Here is a 22,641-nt window from a genome sequence, read left to right as displayed (position 1 = left end):
TCAAGGCATTTAAATCTCCTGCCCTTTAATTTTGAAAAAACTGGCTGGAGTGTTAAAAAAAAAATGATTGCTTGCTTTTTTGCTCTGTCTGATGACATTAGCCTTAGGGCTAACATCACTGGTTAGGGCTGCATAACTGATTTCACAACTGTCCATTATTACAGTGGAGTGCCTGCAATTTCACACTTTGATTGACAGCTCCAAGTTATAATCTTATGGACTCTTTGAAGTGGGACTATGAATTCCAATGCTTGTTTTAGTAGGGATTACAATTGAATGATTCTTGTTAAAAGGGATGATGTAGTAAATAGGTTTTATGAATGAGAGCATTAAAAAACAGTCTGCAATAGACAAAACTGACACTATTTTGTTTAATTACAGCATGGGTCCTGAGGTCTACCCATGGTGGATACTGGATGAGTTGGCGTGGTAAGTACAAGGGCAAACGGTGGTGGGTGGGGAGGCATGGATTGGCATGAGTTGTCATAGGGATTATGCAGGGTGTGGGGGCCATAGGTTGGCATGGAGGGTACGAGGGGTCATGGGGGTGGGTGGGGGCATGATCTGGGGATGAGGCATGGGAGTGTTTGGGGGTGTGAGTGGGTGAGGACTGTTAAGTTTTTCTGATTCTGCATCCTCCATGCTCGTTCCAGGGTCACCCACCTGACTCCCAAGGAACACCATCTCTCAGGGAGTGAAAATCCAGGCCACGAACTTTCAGGGTCAGTCAGACAGCAAGGTTTGGGGAAGAAGGTTGGAAGCAGGTGCTGCTATGCCAGGCAGAAGGAAAGGACTGCTTTTGGGATAATCATCAAGGGCAGTTGTCGTGAAGGCAGAACCCCTATTCAAGAGAACAAGGATTATGGAGAGTTAAAAACCAAGGAATCACCAGAGAGTACCTTGCTACTGGAAGTCCATTTGATTATGCTCAGAAGATTTAGTGAAGGATACTTTGTTTAATAGAACACCAGAAGATTCATTCTGGTGGAGCAGGAAAAGAGATCCTCCTAAAGCAGGGAGAAGCTTGGGATTTTAAATACAAGACTACATTTTTGCAGATAGTGTGGGATAATGTCTAGATGTGGCATGGGGTTTCAGTTAAGAAATTAAGGGGGAATACTTTTTCTGGAGTTTAGTCTATTATTGCCTACAAATAATGTTTCATCTATTTTGATTTTATTGTGTTTGTTACAATAAAAGGGCAGGATTTTCTGGCCTGAGCCAGCCAAATGTCCATTGTCTTTAGCTGTACCAGTAAATCCCGCTAGTAGGCGGGCCCAGAAAATCTCGGCCAAAGTCTTAAAATCTTGATATATGATCCTTTGAGTTGGTCACTGGGAAATTCATATCTCTTTTTAACAGTTATCAGTCTCTACAGGGATCATAACAAAATACACATGCAGTCTGGTCATAGAAATGCAGTAACATAATCTAATACATAGGGATACCATATCAACAGTGGTTTAGCTCTATATCATACCTCTAAGGATGCTGGCGATGTTCTATCCAATTCCTGCTTTTCACAGCCATCACTCCGTGCAGCCAGCAGGGTCAGCTTTCGATGGCAGTAATCAGCAAGGTCCAGCACCGCCTCATCTGCAGAGTCACACACATCCTGCACGCAATATATTAAAAAGAGACATTCCATTAGAGGTGGTTGAAAAGTGTGGATGGGTCAGCAACTGCATTAAGCCCATAACAGAGCTCAGCGGATGAATATCCCACTTGTTACCTTGTTAAGATCAGGAACATCACAGGTTTGATCCTTGGATTGTGGTGAGTTTGAAAATTCATATTTAAATAAAAATAATTTGGAACAGAAATTATTGTTAGTAATGGTGTCAAATTAGCAATTATTTTTAGTAATGCATCAAGTACTTGGTGCAGTTGTATACTGTCCCTCTATCTTTCAGTTTGGTAGAAGCATTAACCCTTTAAGATAAACGCCACAAAATTTGGCTACTAATGTATACATGGCAAATTCAAGGCCATGGTTGCACTTACTATTAACAGGTCTGACAAAATGGAAGAACAAGTAAACTTCTAAAGAACTGTTTGCTTAATCACACAAGACCTTACAATCACTACATTCAGAGTAACACCACTGTGTAGTTCTCAGAAAGATAATATTGTATCAACTGACAAACCAGGCCTTTGGCAGGCTGCTGGTGAGTGAATAAAATTAATGATTTCCTTACAGTACCTCAAGTACTATCATTTACAGGTGGTGGGGGAAGTTGTGGCGGAAGTAGAAAGAAAAGGGAAAAGTGAAAAGTGGGAACATTGAAAGACTTTAGAAGATATTTTTGGTGGTAAACTGTAACTACTGTTAATCAATATTTTATTATAGTAGGAAAGGAAAAGAAAAATGTATGTTAAATGTTCTAATCACTTTGCCATGGGATGAGAAATTTGCAGGGATGGCAGATTTCATAAGATTGCTCTCCCCAAAGATGGAGTTACAGCTTCAGCTATATTTTCAGCATCGTTTTACTTCATTTGAATGGAACCATGTTCTTCAAAAAGCAAAGATGTATTTTCATTCAGTTAATGAAAGTCATCTTAATAAGAACAAATTGCACCCAAGATGGATGCCTATCTAGGCTACAAAAAGAGGGGAGGTCAAAGTTCAGGTTGGCTGACATTTTCACCCAGGCATCCATGGATAACGAAATTGTTCAACTTCAAGGATCATTGGCAAATAATGGCTAGCATTTTCACAAGGGTGTGATTTGTAATGAGGAGGTGGATAGGAACATAGGAACAGGAGTTGTGATAAAATAGTGACATTTCTGCCTTTATTTTGTACAGTTTTGAGTTAATTCGAGTTCATTATGTTACAAAGTGGAGAACAAAAAGGGAGGTTGTCTATGGGAACCTGGCAAGGTTGATTGATCTGGAAATTATTCCAAATAAAGGGAAATTTATAAAGATGTATTTTGAATTGCTTGTTCAGGCCAAAGCATAGGCATTTGGAACCTAGATGATGAGGTCACATTGGAACTTTGTGCAGTAGTTCCTGGGCATTGTGTTTTTAGTCAATGATTAATAGCATAAGAACATAAGAAATAGGAACAGGAGTAGACCATTCGGCCCCTCGAACCTGCTCAGCCATTCAATAAGATCATGGCTGATCCTCTTGTGTTTCGACTTCCACATTCCCATCTAACCCTGATAACCTTGGATTCCCTTGCCTAACAAGAATCTATCTACCTCCGCCTTAAAAATATTCAATGACCCAGCTTCCACCACCTCACTAGGCTACAAAGCATTGTTTTTTGAGGCCCTTAAAACAATATGGGGGTGAAATTAGTTCAGGCCAGCAGTGCAAAACAGGTTTGAGCAGCCAGTTTTTCACCACACACAATATTCTTTTTACTGAAGTTCACAGAACATTACTTCAAACTCTTTTTGGAGACTCATTTCCTGGTCTCACTGTTGCTTTGACTTGGTTTGAAATTAAAAATCTTGGCAATATTTTCCGAATCAATGGAAAATAAAAATAGTATGATGAAAAATCCTTAGTCGATTTGCTACAAGCACACTCCTCGCAGCTGGCATAGACCAATTTCACCTCTATCAGTATAGCAAAGATTCTCCAGCATGCCTTCGATATTTCACGTGCAATTTTTAGAAAACATAATTATGATTAAATTTTCTTCTTTTGCATTGCACTTACAGTATGGGGAGAAAATAGGAGTGTCTTTGTCAAAGATATGCCAATATTGAACATCCATGATTTTTTTTTAGTAAGTTTGTTTTTGGAACAGTTAATTCAGTGCATCTAATTGAAATGTGTAACATACCTACCTTATGGTAAAAGATAGTTTCTAGAAGGTTAATAATGGTTGCTTCGTGATGAATCTATGCAAAAGAAAGGACACAGTCACAAACTAAGTTCACCCAATATCGGAAATACAGTGCCAATGAGAACACTCTGCCAGTAAGGAATACCACATGTTACTCAAACCTTTTTCGGTATGAAGAATTAAATACATTAATGTCTCAAACATTTGTAAATATTATTTGAGAAGTTGTCTGCTTTGTGTCAATGTCAGCCTATTACAGCTGCAATGCTGCCAATCACCATGTTGCGATGATTGATTCAAATCCAGTTTACAGTCAAGGGGTGATACCAGGTTGAAACCAGATTAAGATTGCATCCTAATGCACATCGAACAGCAAACTTTCTCAGGTTCATGGTTGGAATTACACCTCTTTCACATCAAATTTTAGTTTCTCATTACAAAGCTTAATTGACAGATTATGTGATGATGTCATCATGCTACAAGGTTATGCGTGAAAGAAAATATAAACCTGGAATGTAAACTACCCAACATGTGATAGGGGATCTGAAGCTCAGAAGTGTGGGGTTTCCCAGTGTGGTGGGAGATATCATTGATTTGACTGTGTTCATATGCCAGCTTCAAAACATTATCGCTGTGATATGAGCCTTGCTATGCTGTAATGCTACCATCGTAGAAATATACTCCAAAATTATACAATCTTCTGTGCAAGCCAGCAACTGAAATCTGAATAAACTGTGAAATAAGCACAAAATTCACAAATGAAAACGTCGTTGCAATAACTGAGTTGGAATAACTGGCTAATATGTGGGGTAGTGCAATAAGTAACTTATTTATTCTACAATTACCTGGGTGGCATAAAACACAACTTCTAGTTGCAGCAGTACAGAAGTCATTCTCCAATTTGCGGTCACCATTTTTGTAAAACCTTTAAATCAAACAAGTGTGCAAGTCACACCCTTTCATTTAGAGAATCCGCTTACATAGTCTTCTGCATTCACATAAAGTCCCAGACATGCACCGATTAATTTGGAATGCAAGCTTAACTTACATTAACCAACCAAAAAACAATTGCTACCCCCCCTTCCAAAAAACTTTACATATCTGCAGGGCCTAAGTTGGATCAGGAAGATGTATAACATTAGTTGTAAAAGAGCTTATACACTGGAGATAAGTAGTAGACAGTGTGACAATTACTCCATGGGGTCGATAGCAATGGCATCTGTAGTGTAAATACAGTCCCGTTCTCTAAAGTGTCATACACACTGTAGGAGTATTTTACGCAGTACTACATGAAGTACAGGTCTTGTACCCAGTATTATACAGAGTGAGTATGTTGCACCTTGATTATATACAACTTAGAAGCATTTTCTTTCATTCATTCTTGGGATATGGGTGTCACGAGTAAAACCGATATTTAGGGCGGAATTTTCCAAGCCTGCTGGTGTTGGGCATGTTTGATGGTGTGAGCGGACAACATAGCAAGAAGGCCAAAAATCGATTTCACAACGTGGTGAAATCAGTTTGCGATCATCCGCTCAGCCCGTCAACAGCAGGCCTGCGTTTCCCACCATTGGCGTTGGGAAACTAAATGTAATATATTTGCATATCATTATAAGGGCAGACTGCTGGAATCATCCCCCAACACTGGATCATTTGGGCACATCAGAGTGTTTCACAACTGAACATAAGTGACATGCACCTGGCGACCTGCACTTCGCTCGGGACTTCGAAGTTTGTTTACCTACCTTGCTTCTGACAGCACTCGTGGTCATCAGCACCAGGCTTCGCAGGCACATCACTTTTTGGGGGGCTCACAGGCAGGTCTCTACCTACCAGAGCAGCCATAAGGCGGCTTTTCAACAGCTGCAGGGCTATAGCTTGCTTGGGGAATGGGGAGAAGTGGCCTCAGGCAGGGCTAGGGTTGTACTGGGGAAAGGAGGTATCCAGGGTATGTATGGGGACACATGTTGATCTATATAAGTGGCGTCAAGATGGTGAGGGCTGAGGGGGCAGTTTCCAGAGGAGGTGAGGCCAGATGAAGATGGGAGGGTGTGTGTGAGAGAGCGAGTGGCAATGTCGCTTGAGCTGGCCATGAGTGAGATGCCAGCGAATGTGTGATGGCCTTGCAACTGTTAGAGTGATGAGATGGTTGCCTTACCCTGGCGGCACAGATGAGATCATTCATCATCTAACTGCACTGGATGGCAAACCTGTTCTGTGCAGCGTTGGCACTGACCATCAATGCCACCATCTCCAAAGCTGTACTGACGACACTGATGGGCCTCCTGCAGCCAGAGTGGGGGGTAGAGGACATCGCAATGGGCTCCAACGGTGTCCAGCAGGCATCCCAGGGATGCGTCACTGAATTGGGGGGGGGGGGGGCTGCACTTTTTTTGGCTTTTGGGGCCATGGTTTCACTGGTGTCTTCCTGGGCTGGAAGCACTGGGGGGTGTGCGCGTGGCTGCACTTTAAATATGATGCCCAGCATGATGAAGAGGCAAGGTGATGGTGTGGCGGGCGAATGAGAGCCAACCCACCATTGAAACGGCATTTTTCCTGGGAATGCATAATACGGCGAGATTGGGACGATATAGTGTGAGAAGCTGCATTACGGCCGGTGGGTAAAACACCATATTTCCCACCCACTACTGCACTTAGTGCAAATCTGGGACGATTCTGCCCTTACTGTCCATCTTTTGTTGCCTTTGGGAAGGTGATGGTGAGCCTTATTTTTGAAGCGGTACAGTACATGTGGTGAAGATGCTCCCACAATGCTGTGAAGTAGGGAATTTCAGGATTTTGACCCAGTGACAATGATATATGTCCAAATCACTTGGATGGGAACTTGAAGGTGATGGTGTTTCCAAGTGCATGCTGTCCTGGACTTTATTGCTGATGGATGTTACAGGTTTGGGATGTGCTGAAGGAGCCTTTGAGACTTACTACTGTGCATCCTGTACATAGCTCACATTGCAGCCATGATACACCAGTAGCAAAGGGAGACGGGGTGTCAATCAAATGGGATTGCTTTGTCTAGAATGGAATTGAGAATCCTGAGTGCCATTGCACTCATCCAGACCAATACAGAGCACTTCTTTACACTCCTGGCTTGTCCCTTGTAGGTGATGAAGAGATTTTAGGGAAGCAGGAGGTGACCCATTCATGACATAATACCCAGTAGCACAGCATTTATTTGGCTACACCTTTAAGTTTTGGTTAATACTGACCCCCAGGATGTTGATGGTGGGAGCATTTAGCAATGGAATACACCAATAATTTGCTTATGAGGAGAGAATACATAAACTAGGTTTGTACTCCCTGGAATATCGAAGGTTAAAGGGTGAGACTGAGGTTTTAGGGTTTTGAAAGGAATTGATAGGATGGATAGAGAAATGTTCTTGGTGGGAGAATCTAGAACAAGAGCACATAACATTAAAATTCACAACCAAGGAGAGAAGTTAGGAAACATTTCTTCACCACAAAGGATGTGTGGAACTCACAGAATCATTGAATTGTTACAGTGCAGAAGGAGGCCATTCGGCCCATTGTGCCTGCACAAGCTCTCCAAAAGAGCAATCCACCTAGTGCCATTTCCCCACCGTCTCCCCATAACCCTGCACATTCTTCCTTTTCAGATAACAGTCTAATTCTCTTTTGAGCACTTCAGTTGAACCTGTCTCCACCAAAATCTCAGGCAATGAAACAACTCCCTCTGACTAAAATCAGTAGATGCTAACTCAATCACTAATTTTAAATCAAAGGTTGATAGATTTCTGCTAGGCATGGGTATAAAAGGCTATGGAGCCAAGGCAGGTTGATGGAGTTAAGATACAGATCAGTCATAATGTCATTGAATGGTGGAAGATTCAAGGTGTTGAAATGCCTATTGCTATTCCTGTGTTCCTATTGAATGGTCTCTGTTGTTAAAACCTATCATACCCTGGCACTTGCATGGCAAGTTACTTGCCACTTATCAGTCCAGGCTGAATGCGGTCCAGATTTGCTGCATGCGGACATGGATTGCTACATTATCGAATTGGGAATGGAACTAAACAACGTACAATTATCATTTATGATGGAGGAAATATCATCAATGAAGACGGTCAAGTCTAGAGCTAAAATGAGGCCTCCAATAATCACAACCATCTTCCTTTTGCCAGGTATGACTCCAGCCTTTAGAACGCTATCCCTGATCCATAATGACTTTGGTTTTACTCAGGCCCCTTAGTGCCACAGTATTATTATCGACTATGTATAATAATAAAGGAATATCACACCTACACCATGTAGGAGCTTTGTATGTAATGTAATAAACAGTAGAGGTATGTTATACTTGCTTTGTTCTATAAACATAGAAAATTCATGGCACAGAAGGAGGTTATTCAACCCGTCCTGTCTGTGCCAGCCAAGAAGAGCTATTCAACCTAATCCTACTTTCCAGTTGTTGGTCTGTTGCCCTGTAGGCTACAGCACTTCAAGTGTATACCCACATATTCTTTTTATATGCAATGAGGATTTTTGTATTTACCGTTCTTTCAGGTGTGAGTTCCAGACCCCATCACCCTCTGGGTGAAAGAAATTTCTCCTCAACTTCCCTCTAACCCTTTGCCAATTATTCTAAATCTGTGCCCTTTATGATCTGGCTGCTAAAGGAAGTCATAGGTCCTCACTATCCAACCTATTTAGGCCTCTCATAGCTTTTACATCTCAATTAAATCTCCCCTCAGCCTCCCGTGTTCCAAACAGAACAACCTGAACCTATCCAAACTTTCCTCATAGTCACAATTCTCCAATCCTGGAAACATCCTTGTAAATTTCCTCTGTATCCTCTCTAGTGCGATCAGATCCATTGTAGTAGTTCTAGCATAAGCTCCCTGCTCTTATGTTCTTTGCGCCATCTAATAAAGGAAAGTATTCCAGATACCTTCTTAATCACCCTATCTATCTGTGCTGCTACTTTCAGGGATCTGTCCCTCTGTTCATCTACACTTCTCAGTATCCTACCATTTTTGTGTATTTCCTTGTCTTCTTTTCCCTCTCAAATGCGCTACTTTACATTTCTCTGGACTGAATTCCATTTACTACTTTTCTGCCCACCTGAACAACTTCCTGCAGTCTACAGTTTTCTTCCTCACTGTCAACTAAACGGCCAATTTTTCTACCATCTGCAAAATTATTAAATCATACTCCCTACCTAACAAGTCTAACACATTGATACTTACCATGAAAAGCAAGAGACCCAATATAGAGTCCTGCAGAATTCCTACTGAAAACAACCTTCCTGTCACAAAACATCTGTTGACCATTACCCTTTGCTTCCTGCCAAGGAGCAAATTTTTTCAACTTTCCACTTGCACTTGGATCCCATGGACTCTTACCTTTCTGACAAGTCTGCCATGTGGTGGGACCTTGTCAAAAGCCTTGCTAAAATCCACGTAGACTACATCAAACAAGCTGCTCTCATTGATCTTCCTCGGTACATCCTCAATCAAAAATCAATCACATTATTCAGACGTGACCTCTTAACAAATTCATACTGAGTGTACTTAAATAATCCATGCCTTTCTAAGCGATTAATACTATCCTTCAGAACATATTCCAATAATTTGTCTACCATCAAGTCTGACTGACTGTCCTGCAATTACTCAGTCTACCCTTCTTCCCTTTTTAAACGATGGTACAATGTTAGCAGTCCACCAGCCCTCTGTAGCCAAAGAAAACTAGAAAATGATGGTCAGAGCCTCCAGTATTTCCTCACTTGCTTCTGTTAGCAGCCTGGGATACATTTCAACTGGGCCTGGCGGACATTTCAAAATGCTAAACCCCTTAATATTTTCTCTCTCGCTATGTTGAGAATATCTGGTACTCTCTCCTATATCTGTTCTTGGATACTTAGAAAGATAAGCTTGACTTTTCTTTGCCTGCAACCCAACAAGCCAACTTGGTATTTTACTCCCTGTCCTAAAAGAATGTACCTGTAAAGGCACCTTCCTGGGTCGGCTAGATAAAGATTCCTACAAACCAAAGAGAACCTAAGTGAACTAAGAGAAACTATTACTTCTACAAAAGACAAAGAGATACTATTACAGATTGTTTGCTATTCTACAAAGATTACTACAGATTGTTTACTACTGAGTATCTTGAGGGATGCAGAAGCTTATATTTTTATATTACAATTTCAATGAGGGGGGTGTCAGATGGTTTAGTTGGCTAGATGGCTACAGAGTAGTGCAGAATAATGCTGACAGTGCAGATTCAATTCCTCTGATAGCTGAGGTAGTTCTTGTAGCCTACCCTGTCGCCTTGGTCCATAGTGGTATCATCGCATAAGTCATGATTAGTAACCTTCAGACTACATGAAGAGAGGAAAAATTTCAATTAAAAGTATTCCTACATTTAATTAACCACTCTGAGTGATACATGTGCAAGAAGGTCTCGCATTCCTCTCCTTCTGTTAAGTGTGGAATTCTGTGACTGTCATTGAGTCACTAGAGCATTGATTTACCTTTGCCATCCGCTTCCCCCTGAATGACAGACTTTGTGCCTAGGATTTTCAGGACCCTTTTGTTGTTAATCTATAATTAGAAATTATAACAGAGTGCTGTTTTATGTGCAGTGAAGGAGTCACATAATCCAAGGAGGAACTTCTTCCTTCTCCCAAATAAAAACTTTCATTTTTTTACTCTGAAATCTGAAGTGGATTACGCTTCCTGGTGTTTGGTATACTGCCAAATTTTCCTACAGCAGCTTTGAAAAGTCAAGTCTAAATTACTATGGGCAAGATTCAATTCATTGACTATGACTGTGAAGAAATCCAATGGGCAGTTTCACTCACCACAATATATATGGGGAATGTGCTCTTAGGGGTGAAATCCTGGAGCCGACACAACACAGGAAACACCTTCTGCTTCCAGACTTCCACAACAATGAGTTCATGAATCAGAGTGGGGACCTGCATTGAAATCAAGATATAAATGACAGCTATAAAATCCCATAGGAACACTCAACTCAGTGCAAGGGTTAGGCAGCAAGAAGGCTATGTATTAAAGAAGCTATGCACCATAATTCAAATTCCAACAAGTCAGCAATCTGGAATCGTAATTTGGGATCAGAAAACACAAGGCCTTTTTCCTACTGATACTGGTCAGTTAAAACCCCTATTGTTTTCAAGACTGGTGATAAAGCCTGAACTTACAAATCGATTTACAGCTGGTGGTATTTAGGTATCTAGCACCTGAAGTACCCAGTGTTGCTGACAGCAAGGGTTAAGGAGATCCAGGACCCAGCAGGCCAGTATTCTTTTGGAGAGAGGGGTGGGTGTCAGAATGGTGGAATTTTGTTCTTATTTCAGACACATCAAAAAACAGAATGTGGCATTTGCAAGTGGGCTAGCCATTAATCCTAATCTCTTTCAATCTAGCTGCTGCATAAGCATTTCTCTAAGAAACAGTTACTTGTTCCTATCATTGCCAGGACCATCTGTGTTGCATTTAGTATGGCAAAGAACCATGGGCTGAATTTTCAGGGTTGTCCCAAAGGCAGGAACAGAGATGTGAGGGCTCCGAAAATAGGAGCATTGCGCAGTGTACCAATTTCAAGATAGTATTTGCAGCATACCAGGTCCTGTAAAAATGCCAGAGATCAAGCATCATTAAGCTATCATCATGCCATCAGTTCCACAGTGGTGGTGTAAGCATTGCTAATGGTGTTGTATGAGTGCAGTTCAATATCAGGCATTCCCAGGTTTGATTACAATACTGTATCCCAGTTAGTTGTCAGCCACCTGCAAATACTGGTATGCCCCTGCAGCTCACCACCACCATCCGTCCCTGCCCCATTCATGAAGCTGTCCCAATTTTTCAAAGACACTGTTGGTTGCCCAAATAGAAACAATGTTATCATGGCAGGTTGTTTTTAATAGAATATAGCAACAGAAACAACATACTAGTCAGTTGAGCTTGGCCTAAATAGCCAAGTGGTTATGGTACTGGGTTTGTAACCCCAAAATCAAGAGTTCAAATCCCACAATGGCAAATTATGAAACAATGTAACTTCATCTGAAACAGATGGAAACGGGTTTGTACTCGAAAGAGTTACAAAAGAAAGAGATGCTAGTCAGTTGACAAATACAGAAATTGTATAACCAGATAGATTCCCTCTCCTCACCAAACCTCTAGTGTCCAGTGACCCCAGTTTAAAACCTATTTTGTATAACACGCAACCACACAATTTGGTCAAGAAGAGAGGAATTCCGAGGCCAAAGACTCTATCCATCTCAGCCAACATGTCAGTCGCATGAAATCCAGAAATCCCCATCTTGGCTCAAGGACACAAGGTCCAGTGTCAACTGCTTGATGACAGAAGCATATAAGGAACTTCCCTGGAGTATTAAAACAACAGTCAAGGCTCACAATTGTCAGCTTGGATTTCATTTCTATCTTTTGTGTGTAGAAATATAATGCCCAAGTGCTTTGTAGTTGAGAAAGCAATATTCTGATCCAGTGGCTTTGATGCACTCTGCAAGATACTTCTTATATTTAGAAAGCAAAAGGTGGTGCGAAAGTACAAAAATGAAGGGAGAAGGAAATCTAAAATATTTTTGCTATCATTTCTGTCCCTTTTCGCTTACAGACAATGATGTACAATCACGCAGGCATTATCAGCCCTCTGGTACTTCAGCGAGCTGAGTCCTTTTCTCCACGAGACAGAGGGATCAATTTTCGTTGCTGCAGCCTAATGTAAATTGGGTGGTGGCAGCCTAGAAATGATTTTGGTCATTTCAGTCACTGCCACCTACAATGCTGGGAAGGAGGCTAGAGAGCTCCCCATTTGTACTGGCGTTGAGCTCCCCTACCACCAGTCTTTTAAAGGGACCAAAGGAAGCCCCTCAAAAAAATGGACCAAAGAAATTTTGAACTTTAGTTTTTGTAAGGTAATGAGGAGAAAGAATGTTATTGCTGGTCCTACAAAAATACTCTCACCCAGCATCAGCATACTCTCCCCTCCCCCCATCCTCCAGTCTATTATTTTTCCCAATTATCCTCAAAGATATATACAAACATATTGGGCAGAATTTTCTGTGCCTGCTGGCATTGGGCATGATCAGTGGCGTGAGTGGACAATATGGCACGATCGGTTTTACAATGGCAGGAAACCAGTATGTGATTGTCTGTTCAGCCCGCTGATGGCAGGCTATGTTTCCCACCATTGGATGTTGAACCTCACTGTAATACATCAGCATATCATTATCAGGCCAGCCCGCCGGAATCGTCTCCCCCTGCTGGATCATTCATCCACATGGCAGGATAGCAAGCCGATGTGTTTCATAACAGCACATAAAAGGTATGCACTTAGTGGCCTACACTTTGAGGGGATCTCGGAGGTGAGTACACAGTAATGTTGTGCAGCACTTGCCAGGGTCGCCTTTTGGACTTCAAGCTTCAAGAGGGTTGGAGGGGTCGGGGTTAAGGGCAGCCTTACTGTTGGGCTGACTCGTGGCAGTGGGAGAGGTTAAGGGCAGCCCTGCCATTGAGTCAACTGGTGGCAAGTGGGGGGCAAGGGCAGTCCTGCCGTTGAATATAGCGCACAAGCATTTGGGGTGGGGGGTAGGTTGGATGAGGGAAGTGGCCACACATTCGGGAGACCTGTATAAAGTGACCATTCGTCTGCAACTGAGACAATTCAGGTGCAGCCACATTGACACGATTGGGGTCAGGATCATAGCTTATCTGCCCATTCAAGCAACGCAGAGGCATCCAAGTGCCAGCAAGTGCTCCAGAGCTTCCCCCTACCGCCCCGGCACAGACTGCAAACTCATGAGCATGTTAGTGGACTGCAGAACAGTTGGACGACGGCACATGTTGTACAATCTCCTCACTAAAGCTGGCCATGTAGCAGTCACTGCTGGAGGTACTCACAGCCTCCTGCAATGTCATCATCCCAGTTTGGACCAATCTTCCCCATGGTTCAAGCTAACAGGGCAGCCATGGAGCGCACTAATCTCTGGCCATCCAAGTGGTGGCCAGCACTTTCCGGGAATCGTTAAAGGGTCATCACAATTAACCAGGACAGATTCTTAGTATACCCATGCTGACCACGAGTCTCTCTCTTTCATCCTGCAGGAAGAGTACATCAGGGTCATGGAGCCTGGTGAACTAGCTGTATGCCTGACGGCCTACAGAGCACGAAGACAACAGAGGAGAGAGTGACTGAGGCTCCTGGCTGCGCAGAGGCAGGAGCACCAACCTCAGCAGGAAAGGGCAGCTGACGCTCCCGCACACGCCACTCAAGAGTCACAGCGAACCATCGCAGGTTGGCGCCCAACACTCAGGGTCTATTGACGCCACCTTTCACGCCTGCAGATGACTGAGAACCAGTGTCGCTGAAGACTGCACATGTCTAAGGAACTGCTTGGTCACATCTGCCAGCTACGGCAGGATTTGGCCTCATCGGAAAATGAAAGGCAGTGGCTGTGAAAGTGACTATGGCGCTCAATTTCTATGCCAATGGCTCCTTTCAGGGCTCCACAGGTGACCTCTATGGGATCTCACAAGCTTCCACCCACAAATGCATCCATGAGGTCACGGATACCATCTTCTCCATGGCACACAACACTGTGCATTTTGCCTGGGACCAGGACACCCAGGAGGTAAAAGCGATTGGATTTGCTCAGATCTCGGGGTTTCCACAGGTGCAGGATGCGATCGACCGCACTCATGTGGTGCTCAGATCTCTATCGCAACACATGGTGGACTACATCAACCATAAGGGGTTCCATTTGCTAAATGTGCAGCTGGTGTGCGACCACCAGAAACACATCCTGCGCAGGGTTTCCATGGGGTGTGCACGACACCTTCAGCCTTAATTGGTCACAGATCCCTGGAGTCTTCCAGGGTCCACAGAAGCTGCGGGGATGGCTCCTCAGGCACAAGGGCTATCCACAAAGACCATGGCTGATGACACCCATGCAGCAGCTTCAGACTGCAGCAGAGCGACGCTATAGTGACGCTCATACAGCAGCTTGCAACTTGGTGGAGCAGACCATCGGGATGCTGAAGATGAGGTTCCAGTGCCTGGACCAGTTTGGCTGAGCCCTGCAATACAGTCCGCTTAAGGTGTCACGCATCGCGATCGCCTGCTGTGCCCTTTACAATCTGGCGCTCTAACCGGGAGATGAGCTGGAGGAGCTGCACATCTCCTCCAATGAGGAGGACGCCAACAGGGATGAGGGTGAGGAGGTCCTCAGAGGAGACGATGATAGGGATGAGGCCCTCACACTGGCTAGATGAGGCAGGTGTGCTCGGGAGGTCCTCATAGCTGCTAGATTTGTGGAGGATGGTGATGGTATGCAGTGACGCGACCCCATAGTTCCTCACATCGCATCTGCGAATTTTGACTCCAGTCTGGCTTATGGCAGTGCGAATACCCTCTGTGAGAATGCTCCTGTCATTGAGATGCAGTGGAGGCCCTAAAAATCGCTCGATTGCAGGAGGATGATGATGACATGCAGTGAGGACACTCCATAAATCTTCACAAAGCATCTGAGAATGTCTGACTCCTGTCTGGCTGAGGGAAGCTTGCTTGCGCTCTGTGATCAGGGTCATATCATGGAGACGCAGCATGAAATTTTAGAAGCATCTGATCCTTTGTCCACCTGAGCCCTTCAGGAGCCGGAGCACATCAGTGATTACAGATGCTGAAGAGATGGGGCCAGCCCCTCCTTAAAGGTGCTGAGAGCACACCGAGAGAATGAGAGAGCTCTGTGCCGTCTACCCACTACATTCTGGCAGCAATGACAAGCACCACCGAGGTGCAGGCATCAGTAATATTTCCAGGGAGTGTGAGAGATGTGTAAGAATAAATTGTAATTGGCAAATTGTTACAAGTAGTATAGAGGAAATGTAAGCTAACTGTGAATGCCTGCAAAATGTGGAGCTGAGTACAGGTGTTCATTTTCTCACAGCCTTTTCTGCACAATTCGTAAAACAGAAGCTCTGATCACCCACATAAGGCCACTGGAATGGAAAGGCAGAGTAGGAATATATAATTAGCACTTTATTATTGTTGGTGCATAATTTAATGATATCCTGTTCGGTGAACAGCCTGTCTTCACATAACAAACAGCAGTTTAGAAAGACAAAAAAAGAGCTCACATTTATGTAGCATTGAACTGAATCCTTAGTCAAGTGTAGCTGTTGATCTGTGCAAGTTCTCATAAACAACAAACAAGTGAACGATGATCAGATAATCTATTTTAGTTTTGTTTAGGAAATAGGATCAATGTGTATATCAGGGTGACCAAACTATGTGTAGTGACCTCTATCTGAGAGTGTGGTGAAGATAGACACAATTGGGGCTTTCAAAATGGAATTGATAAATTCCTGAAGATAAAAAGAAATGAGGGCTACGGGAAAGGGCAGGGGAATGGAACTAAATGAGTTGCTCTTGCAGAGAGCCAAGATGGACACAACAGGCCTGTTATGACCACAGCAGGTGTTAATTGCTGAGCAAACCAAACCCCAGAGGGAAACTTGGCTTATGGGGCATACCCTTTCTTCTGTATTCTGGAAACAAGAAGAAAATGTACTGATCTCAAAAGCAAGAAGTCCAGTAACATGTTTAGGATTTCAACAATTAAAGGTTTTATTAACAAGAAGAAAGGAAAACTTAAGCATACAAGATTACAGTTACACAGTTAAAGTCAGTCTTACAAAACGTTTCCCCAAGAGACTTCCTACTTGGTCAGACCCATAAGTAAACACCTTCCAGGCAATATTCCCTTACAGATGTTGAACTACAAACATCCAGTAATATTATCCAAGGCAAACTGCTGTAGCTTTAATAAAGACATACCACATGATCACACGATCTCTTAAACTCTCTTCTACTCTGCTATGGAAATCCAAGACTTCAGAACAAGACTGTTTTTTGAAGCCCAAGACTTTTCCAGCTTGACTGGATAGTTGGTTTAAACTGCATCTTCTCCCAGCTGAGAGCTGTCTCCAGGACATCTTCCTCACAAGCCAACAGCCTCAATCTCCACAGTAACTCTAAAATACATTTCCCCCCTTTTAAAAGAAAATTCATTCATGGGATGTGGGCTTCGCTGGCTGGGCCAGCATTTATTGCCCATCTCTAGTTGCCGTTGAGAAGGTGGTAGTGAGCTGTCTTCTTGTACCGCTGCAGTGCATGTGGAGTAGGTACACCCAGTGCTGTTAGGAAGGGAGTTCAAAGATTTTGACCCAGCAACAGTGAAGGAAACAGCGATATATTTCCAAGTCAAGATGGTGAGTGACTTGGAGGGGAACTTCCAGGTGGTGGTGTTCCCATCTATCTGCTGCCTTTGTCCTTCTAGATGGCAGTGGTAGATGGAAGGTCATTGATGAAGCAGCTGAAGATAGCTTGGCCGAGGACGCTACCTTGAGGAACTCCTGCAGTGATGTCCTGGAGCTGGGATGACTGACCTCCAACAACTACAACCATCTTCCTTTGTGCTAGGTATGATTCTAACCAGTGGAGAGTTTTCCCTGATTCCCATTGACTCCAGTTCTGCTAGGGCTCCTTGGTGTCGCACTTGGGCAAATGCAGCCTTGATCTCAAGGGCAGTCATTCTCACGTCACCTCAGGAGTTCAGCTCTTTTGTCCATGTTTGCACAAAGGCTGTAATGAGGTTAGGAGCTGAGTTGCCTTGGTGGAACCCAAACTGGGCGTCAGTGAACAGGTTATTGCTAACAAGTGCCACTTGATAGCACTATTGATGACCCCTTCTATTACTTTACTGATGATTGAGATTAGGCTGATGGGGCGGTAATTGACTGGGTTGGATTTGTCCTGCTTTTTGTGTTCAGGACATACCTCGGCAATATTCCACATAGCTGGGTAGATGCCAGTGTTGTAGCTGTACTGAAACAGCTTGGCTAGAGGTGTGGCAAGTTCTGGAGCACAAGTCTTCAGTACTATTGGTGGAAGATTGTCAGGGCCCATATCTTTTGCAGTATCCAATATCTTCAGCTGTTTCTTGATATCATGTGGAGTGAAGTGAATTGGCTGAAGACTGGCATCATTGATGCTGGGGTCTTCCGGAGGCAGCCGAGATGGATCATCCATTCAGCACTTCTGGCTGAAGATTGTTACAAATGCTTCAGCCTTGTCTTTTGCACTGAAGTGCTGGGTTCCTCCATCTTTGAGGATGGCGATATTAGTGGAGCCTCCTCCTCCAGGGAGTTGTTTAATTGTCCACCACCATGGATGTGGCAGGACTACAAAGCTTAGATCTGATCTGATGGTTGTGGGATTGCTTAACCTAGTCTATCACTTGCTGCTTATGCTGTTTGGCACACAAGTAGTCACGTGTTATAGCTTCACCAGGTTGACACCTCATTTTTAGTTATCCCTGGTGCATCTCCTGGCATGCCCTCCTGCACTCTTTATTGAATCAAGGTTGATCTCCTAGCTTGATGGTAATGATAGAGTGGGGGATATGCCAGGCCATGAGGTTCCAGATTGTGTTTGAGTACAGTTCTGCTGCTGTTGATGGCCCACAGTACTTCAGGGATGCCCAGTCTTGAGTTGCTAGATTTGTTCAAAATCTATCCCATTTAGTACGGTGGTAGTGCCGCACAACACGATGGAGAGTATCTTCAGCGTGAAGGCAGACTTCGTCTCCACAACAGCTGTGCTGTGGTCACTCCTACTGATGCTGTCTTGGACAGATGTTTCTGTGGCAGGGAGGTTGGTGAGGAAGAGGTCAAGTATGTTTTTCTCTCTTGTTCATTCCCTCACTACCTGCCGCAGATCCAGTCTAGCTGCTGTGTCATTTAGGACTCAGCCAGCTCGGTCAGTAGTGGTGCTACCACTCTTGGTGATGGACATTGAATTCCTCCACCCAGAGTACATTGTGTGCCCTTGCCACCCTCAGTGCCTTCCTCCAAGCGGTGTTCAACATGGAGGAGCACCGATTCATCAGCTGAGGGAGGATGGTATGTGGTAATCAGCAGGAGGTTTCCTTGCCCACATTTAACCTGATGACATGAGAATTCATGGGGTCCAGACTCGATGTTGAGGACTCCCCCATGTCATCTCAGGTTCCATTGTTCTCACACCTCCTTGAAACTCAAATCGTTCCAAATGTGAAATCTTTCATGTTTCTGTTTTGTCTATGCTTTCAGGTCAATAAAATGTAATATACCCTCTTTTATTTATCCGTGGAACTTCTGTAAGATGTAAAAATATTTCTTGTCTGACTTCCAAACAAACTCTCAGCTTATCTAAAATGCAAATGTTAGACCCAACCTATTTACTTATACCTCAAACCCACCATAATGTCTCATTACAAATGCATACCTAACACCTCTATCTTTTCATCTCTTAAACCTCCCAGTCAACCTGCCACTAGTGACCTTTCCCCAGCTTAATTAAATCATTTACACACAAACATACAGACACAGCCTTCTTTACAGAATAACACAGTATTCCCCAAAGTATTAAAAAAATCCATTCTCTTTCTGTGCTGTAAATGTAATATTTCCAAATTCATGGATGATACAAAGCTAGGCCGAATGTGTGTTGTGAAGAAGATGTAAAGCTGCTACAGGAGGGTTTGGACTGAATTAGTGAGTGGGCAAGAACATGGCAGATGGAATATCATGTGGAAAAATGTGAGGTTATCCACTTTGGTAGAAGGAACAGATATGCAGGGTATTTTCTAAATGGTAAGGGATTAGAAAGTGTAGATGTACAAAGGGACCTGGGTGCCCTTGTCCATAAGCCTCTGAAAGCTAACATGCAGGTGCAGCAGGCAATTAGGGAGGCTAATAGAATGTTAGCCTTTATTGCAAGAGGAGTTGAGTACAGTAGTGAAGTCTTGCTTCAATTGTATAGATGCTTGGTTAGACTGCACCTCGAGTACTGTGTGCAGTTTTGGTTCCCTTACCTCAGAAAGGATATTATTGCCATAATGGAAGTGCAACGAAGGTTCACCAGACTAGTTCTGGGGATGGCGGGACTGTTTTATGAAGAGAGATAGGGGAAACTGGGCTTGTATTCTCTAGAGTTTCAAAGAATGCGAGGCGATCTCATTGAAACTTACAAAATACTTAAAGGAATAGGCAGGGTAGATGCAGATAAGATGTTTCCCCTCGTTGAGGAGTCTAGAATCAGGGGACACAATTTCAAAATAAGGGGAAGCCACTTGGGAGGAGAAGGATGAGGAAAAATTTCTTTACTCAAAGGGTTGTGAATCTTTGGAATTCTCTACCCCACAGTGCCGTGGAAGCTCAGTCATTGAGTATGTTTAAGGTAGAGATAGATAGATTTCTGATTAACAATAACGTAAAGGGTTATGGGGATAGTGTGGATAAAAGGCATTGAAGTGTTCGATCAGCCATGATCGTATTGAATGGTGGAGCAGATTCGATGGGCTGAATGGCCTTCTCCCATTCCTATGTAACTGTTATATAATTCTATGTATCCTGTTATAAAGGAATTAGTGCGAAATGAGTATAACGTGATGTGAAAAAAATTATGTCTCCTCAAAATGGTGGATAAGATTATCATGGTATCATAATTAACGTTATAATAATTGCTTTACTGATTTATTTGTTGACAATAACAATACGGTAATTATATTAGGTGATTTCAACTTTCCAAACTTTAATTGGGATAGACATAGTGTTAAGGACTTGGATGGAGTGGCTTTCTTCAAATGTATACAGGAGAAGTTTTTAGGTCAATATGTATAGGGTCCAACAAGAGACAGCGCGGTGCTGAACCTAATTCTGGGGAATGAAGCCGGACAGGTGGCTGAGGTGGTGGTGGGGGAGCATTTTAATGATAGCGACCACAACATGGTACAATTTAAGAAATAGACAAGTTGCAAAAAAATGTTTTGGATTGGGGGAGAGTGGATTTTAGTAAAATAAAGCAGGATCTGGCTAAGGTAGACTGGGAACGGCTACTTGTGGGGAAATCTACAGAGGAGCAGTGGGGGCCGTTCAAAAAGGAATTGGGGAGGGTACAGGCTCAACATGTTCCCTCTAGGGTGAAAGGAAGGAGTAACAAGCCCAGAGAATCATGGATGACCAGAGATATTCAGGATACGATGAGAAGGATAAGAGAGGCTTTTAGCAGGTACAAGGGGAGCAAATCAACGGAGGCATTAGTGGAGTACAGAAAGTGCAGGGTGGAGCTTAAGAAAGCAATTCGGAGAGCAAAGAGGGGATATGAGAAAGCTCTGGCTGGTAAAAGTAGGGAAAATCCCAAGGTATTCTATAAATATATCAATGGGAAGAGGATAACCAGGGAAAGAGTAGGACCCATGAGGGACCAAAGCGGCAATCTATGGGTGGAGCCAGAAGACATCGGTAGAGTGTTGAACGAATACTTCACATCCGTTTTCACCCAAGAGAATAAGGTTGAAGCTATCAAACTCTGGGAGAGAGACTGCGAGGCTCTTGAGCAAATTGATATAGGGAGTGACAAGGATTTGGAAGCGTTGGCAGGCTTAAAAGTGGACAAATCTCCAGGTCCAGATGATTTGTGTCCCAGACTGCTGAGGGAGGCAAGGGAGGAGATCGCAGGGGCTCTGACACAAATTTTTAATTCCTCTCTGGCCACAGGGGAGACGCCAGAGGACTGGAGAACAGCTAATGTGGTTCCACTTTTTAAGAAGGGTTTTAGAGATAAGCCAGGGAACTACAGGCCAGTGAGTCTCACGTCAGTGGTAGGGAAACTATTGGAGAAATTTCTGAAGGAGAGAATCCATCTCCACTTGGAGAGGCAAGGTTTGATCGGGGATAGTCAGCATGGCTTTGTCAGAGGGTGGTCATGCCTAACAAATTTGATTGAATTTTTTGAGGAGGTGACCAGGTGTGTAGATGAGGGTAGTGCAATTGATGTAGTTTCTATGGATTTCAGCAAAGCCTTTGACAAGGTCCCACATGGGAGACTTATAAAGATGGCAAATGCACATGGGAGACAGGGTAATTTGATAAGGTGGATTCAAAATTGGCTTAGTTGTAGGAGACAGAGGGTGATGACAGAAGGATGCTTTAGTGACTGGAAGCCAGTGTCCAGTGGCATACCACAGGGATCTGTGCTGGGTCCCCTATTATTTGTCATTTATATGAACAACATAGATGACTATGGGGGGGATAGGATTAGTAAGTTTGTGGATGACACAAAGATTGGCCAGGTGGTTAACAGTGAGGTTGAGTGTCTTGGGCTACAGGAAGATATAGATGGGATGGTCAAATGGGCGGATAAATGGCAGATGGAATTTAACCCTGAAAAGCGTGAGGTGATACACTTTGGAAGGAGTAATTTGACAAGTAAGTATTCAATAAGTGGCATGACACTAGGAAGTTCTGAGGAACAAAGGGACCTTGGCATGTGTGTCCATAGATCTCTGAAGGCGGAAGGGCATGTTAGTGGGATGGTGAGAAAGGCATATGGGGCACTTGCCTTTATCAATCGTGGCGTAGATTACAAAAGTATGGAGGTCATGTTGGAGTTGTATGGAACCTTGGTGAGGTCACAGCTGGAGTATTGTATGCAGTTCTGGTCGCCACATTATAGGAAGGATGTGATTGCACTGGAGGGGGAGCAGAGGAGATTCACCAAGATGTTGCCTGGAAAGAAACATTTAATTATGAAGAGAGGTTGGATAGACTTGGGTTGTTTTCTTTGGAGCAGAGAAGACAGAGGGGGCGACCTGATTGAGGTGTACAAGATTATGAGGGGCATGGACAGGGTGGATAGGGAGCAGCTGTTCCCCTTAGTTGAAGGGTCAGTCACAAGGGGACAAAAGTTCAAGGTGAGGGGCAGGAGGTTTAGG

General features: G+C 43.6%; 1 protein-coding gene across 4 annotated transcripts in view; it reads right to left on the bottom strand.

Moving 5' to 3' along the window:
* zmynd10 (zinc finger, MYND-type containing 10) overlaps positions 1-22,641 on the bottom strand; it is a 307,591-nt gene that overhangs the window by 271,502 nt on the left and 13,448 nt on the right. The window contains exons 3-7 of one of the 4 annotated variants that reach the window (XM_041191869.1): positions 10,645-10,761; positions 10,315-10,384; positions 4,655-4,734; positions 3,811-3,864; positions 1,481-1,615 (exon numbers count right to left, since the gene is read on the bottom strand). In XM_041191869.1, coding sequence (XP_041047803.1) covers positions 1,481-1,615; positions 3,811-3,864; positions 4,655-4,734; positions 10,315-10,384; positions 10,645-10,761 — 456 coding nt within the window. Of the gene's footprint in view, positions 1-1,480; positions 1,616-3,810; positions 3,865-4,654; positions 4,735-10,314; positions 10,385-10,644; positions 10,762-22,641 lie in introns of those variants that run through there. The other 3 variants (XM_041191868.1, XM_041191870.1, XM_041191867.1) reach the window with 3 other exon arrangements.

This window comes from Carcharodon carcharias, chromosome 7, assembly GCF_017639515.1.
Source record: "Carcharodon carcharias isolate sCarCar2 chromosome 7, sCarCar2.pri, whole genome shotgun sequence".
NCBI lineage: Eukaryota > Metazoa > Chordata > Chondrichthyes > Lamniformes > Lamnidae > Carcharodon > Carcharodon carcharias.
Note: the sequence above shows the minus strand (reverse complement) of the source record. Positions and strands in the feature narration are given on the sequence as shown.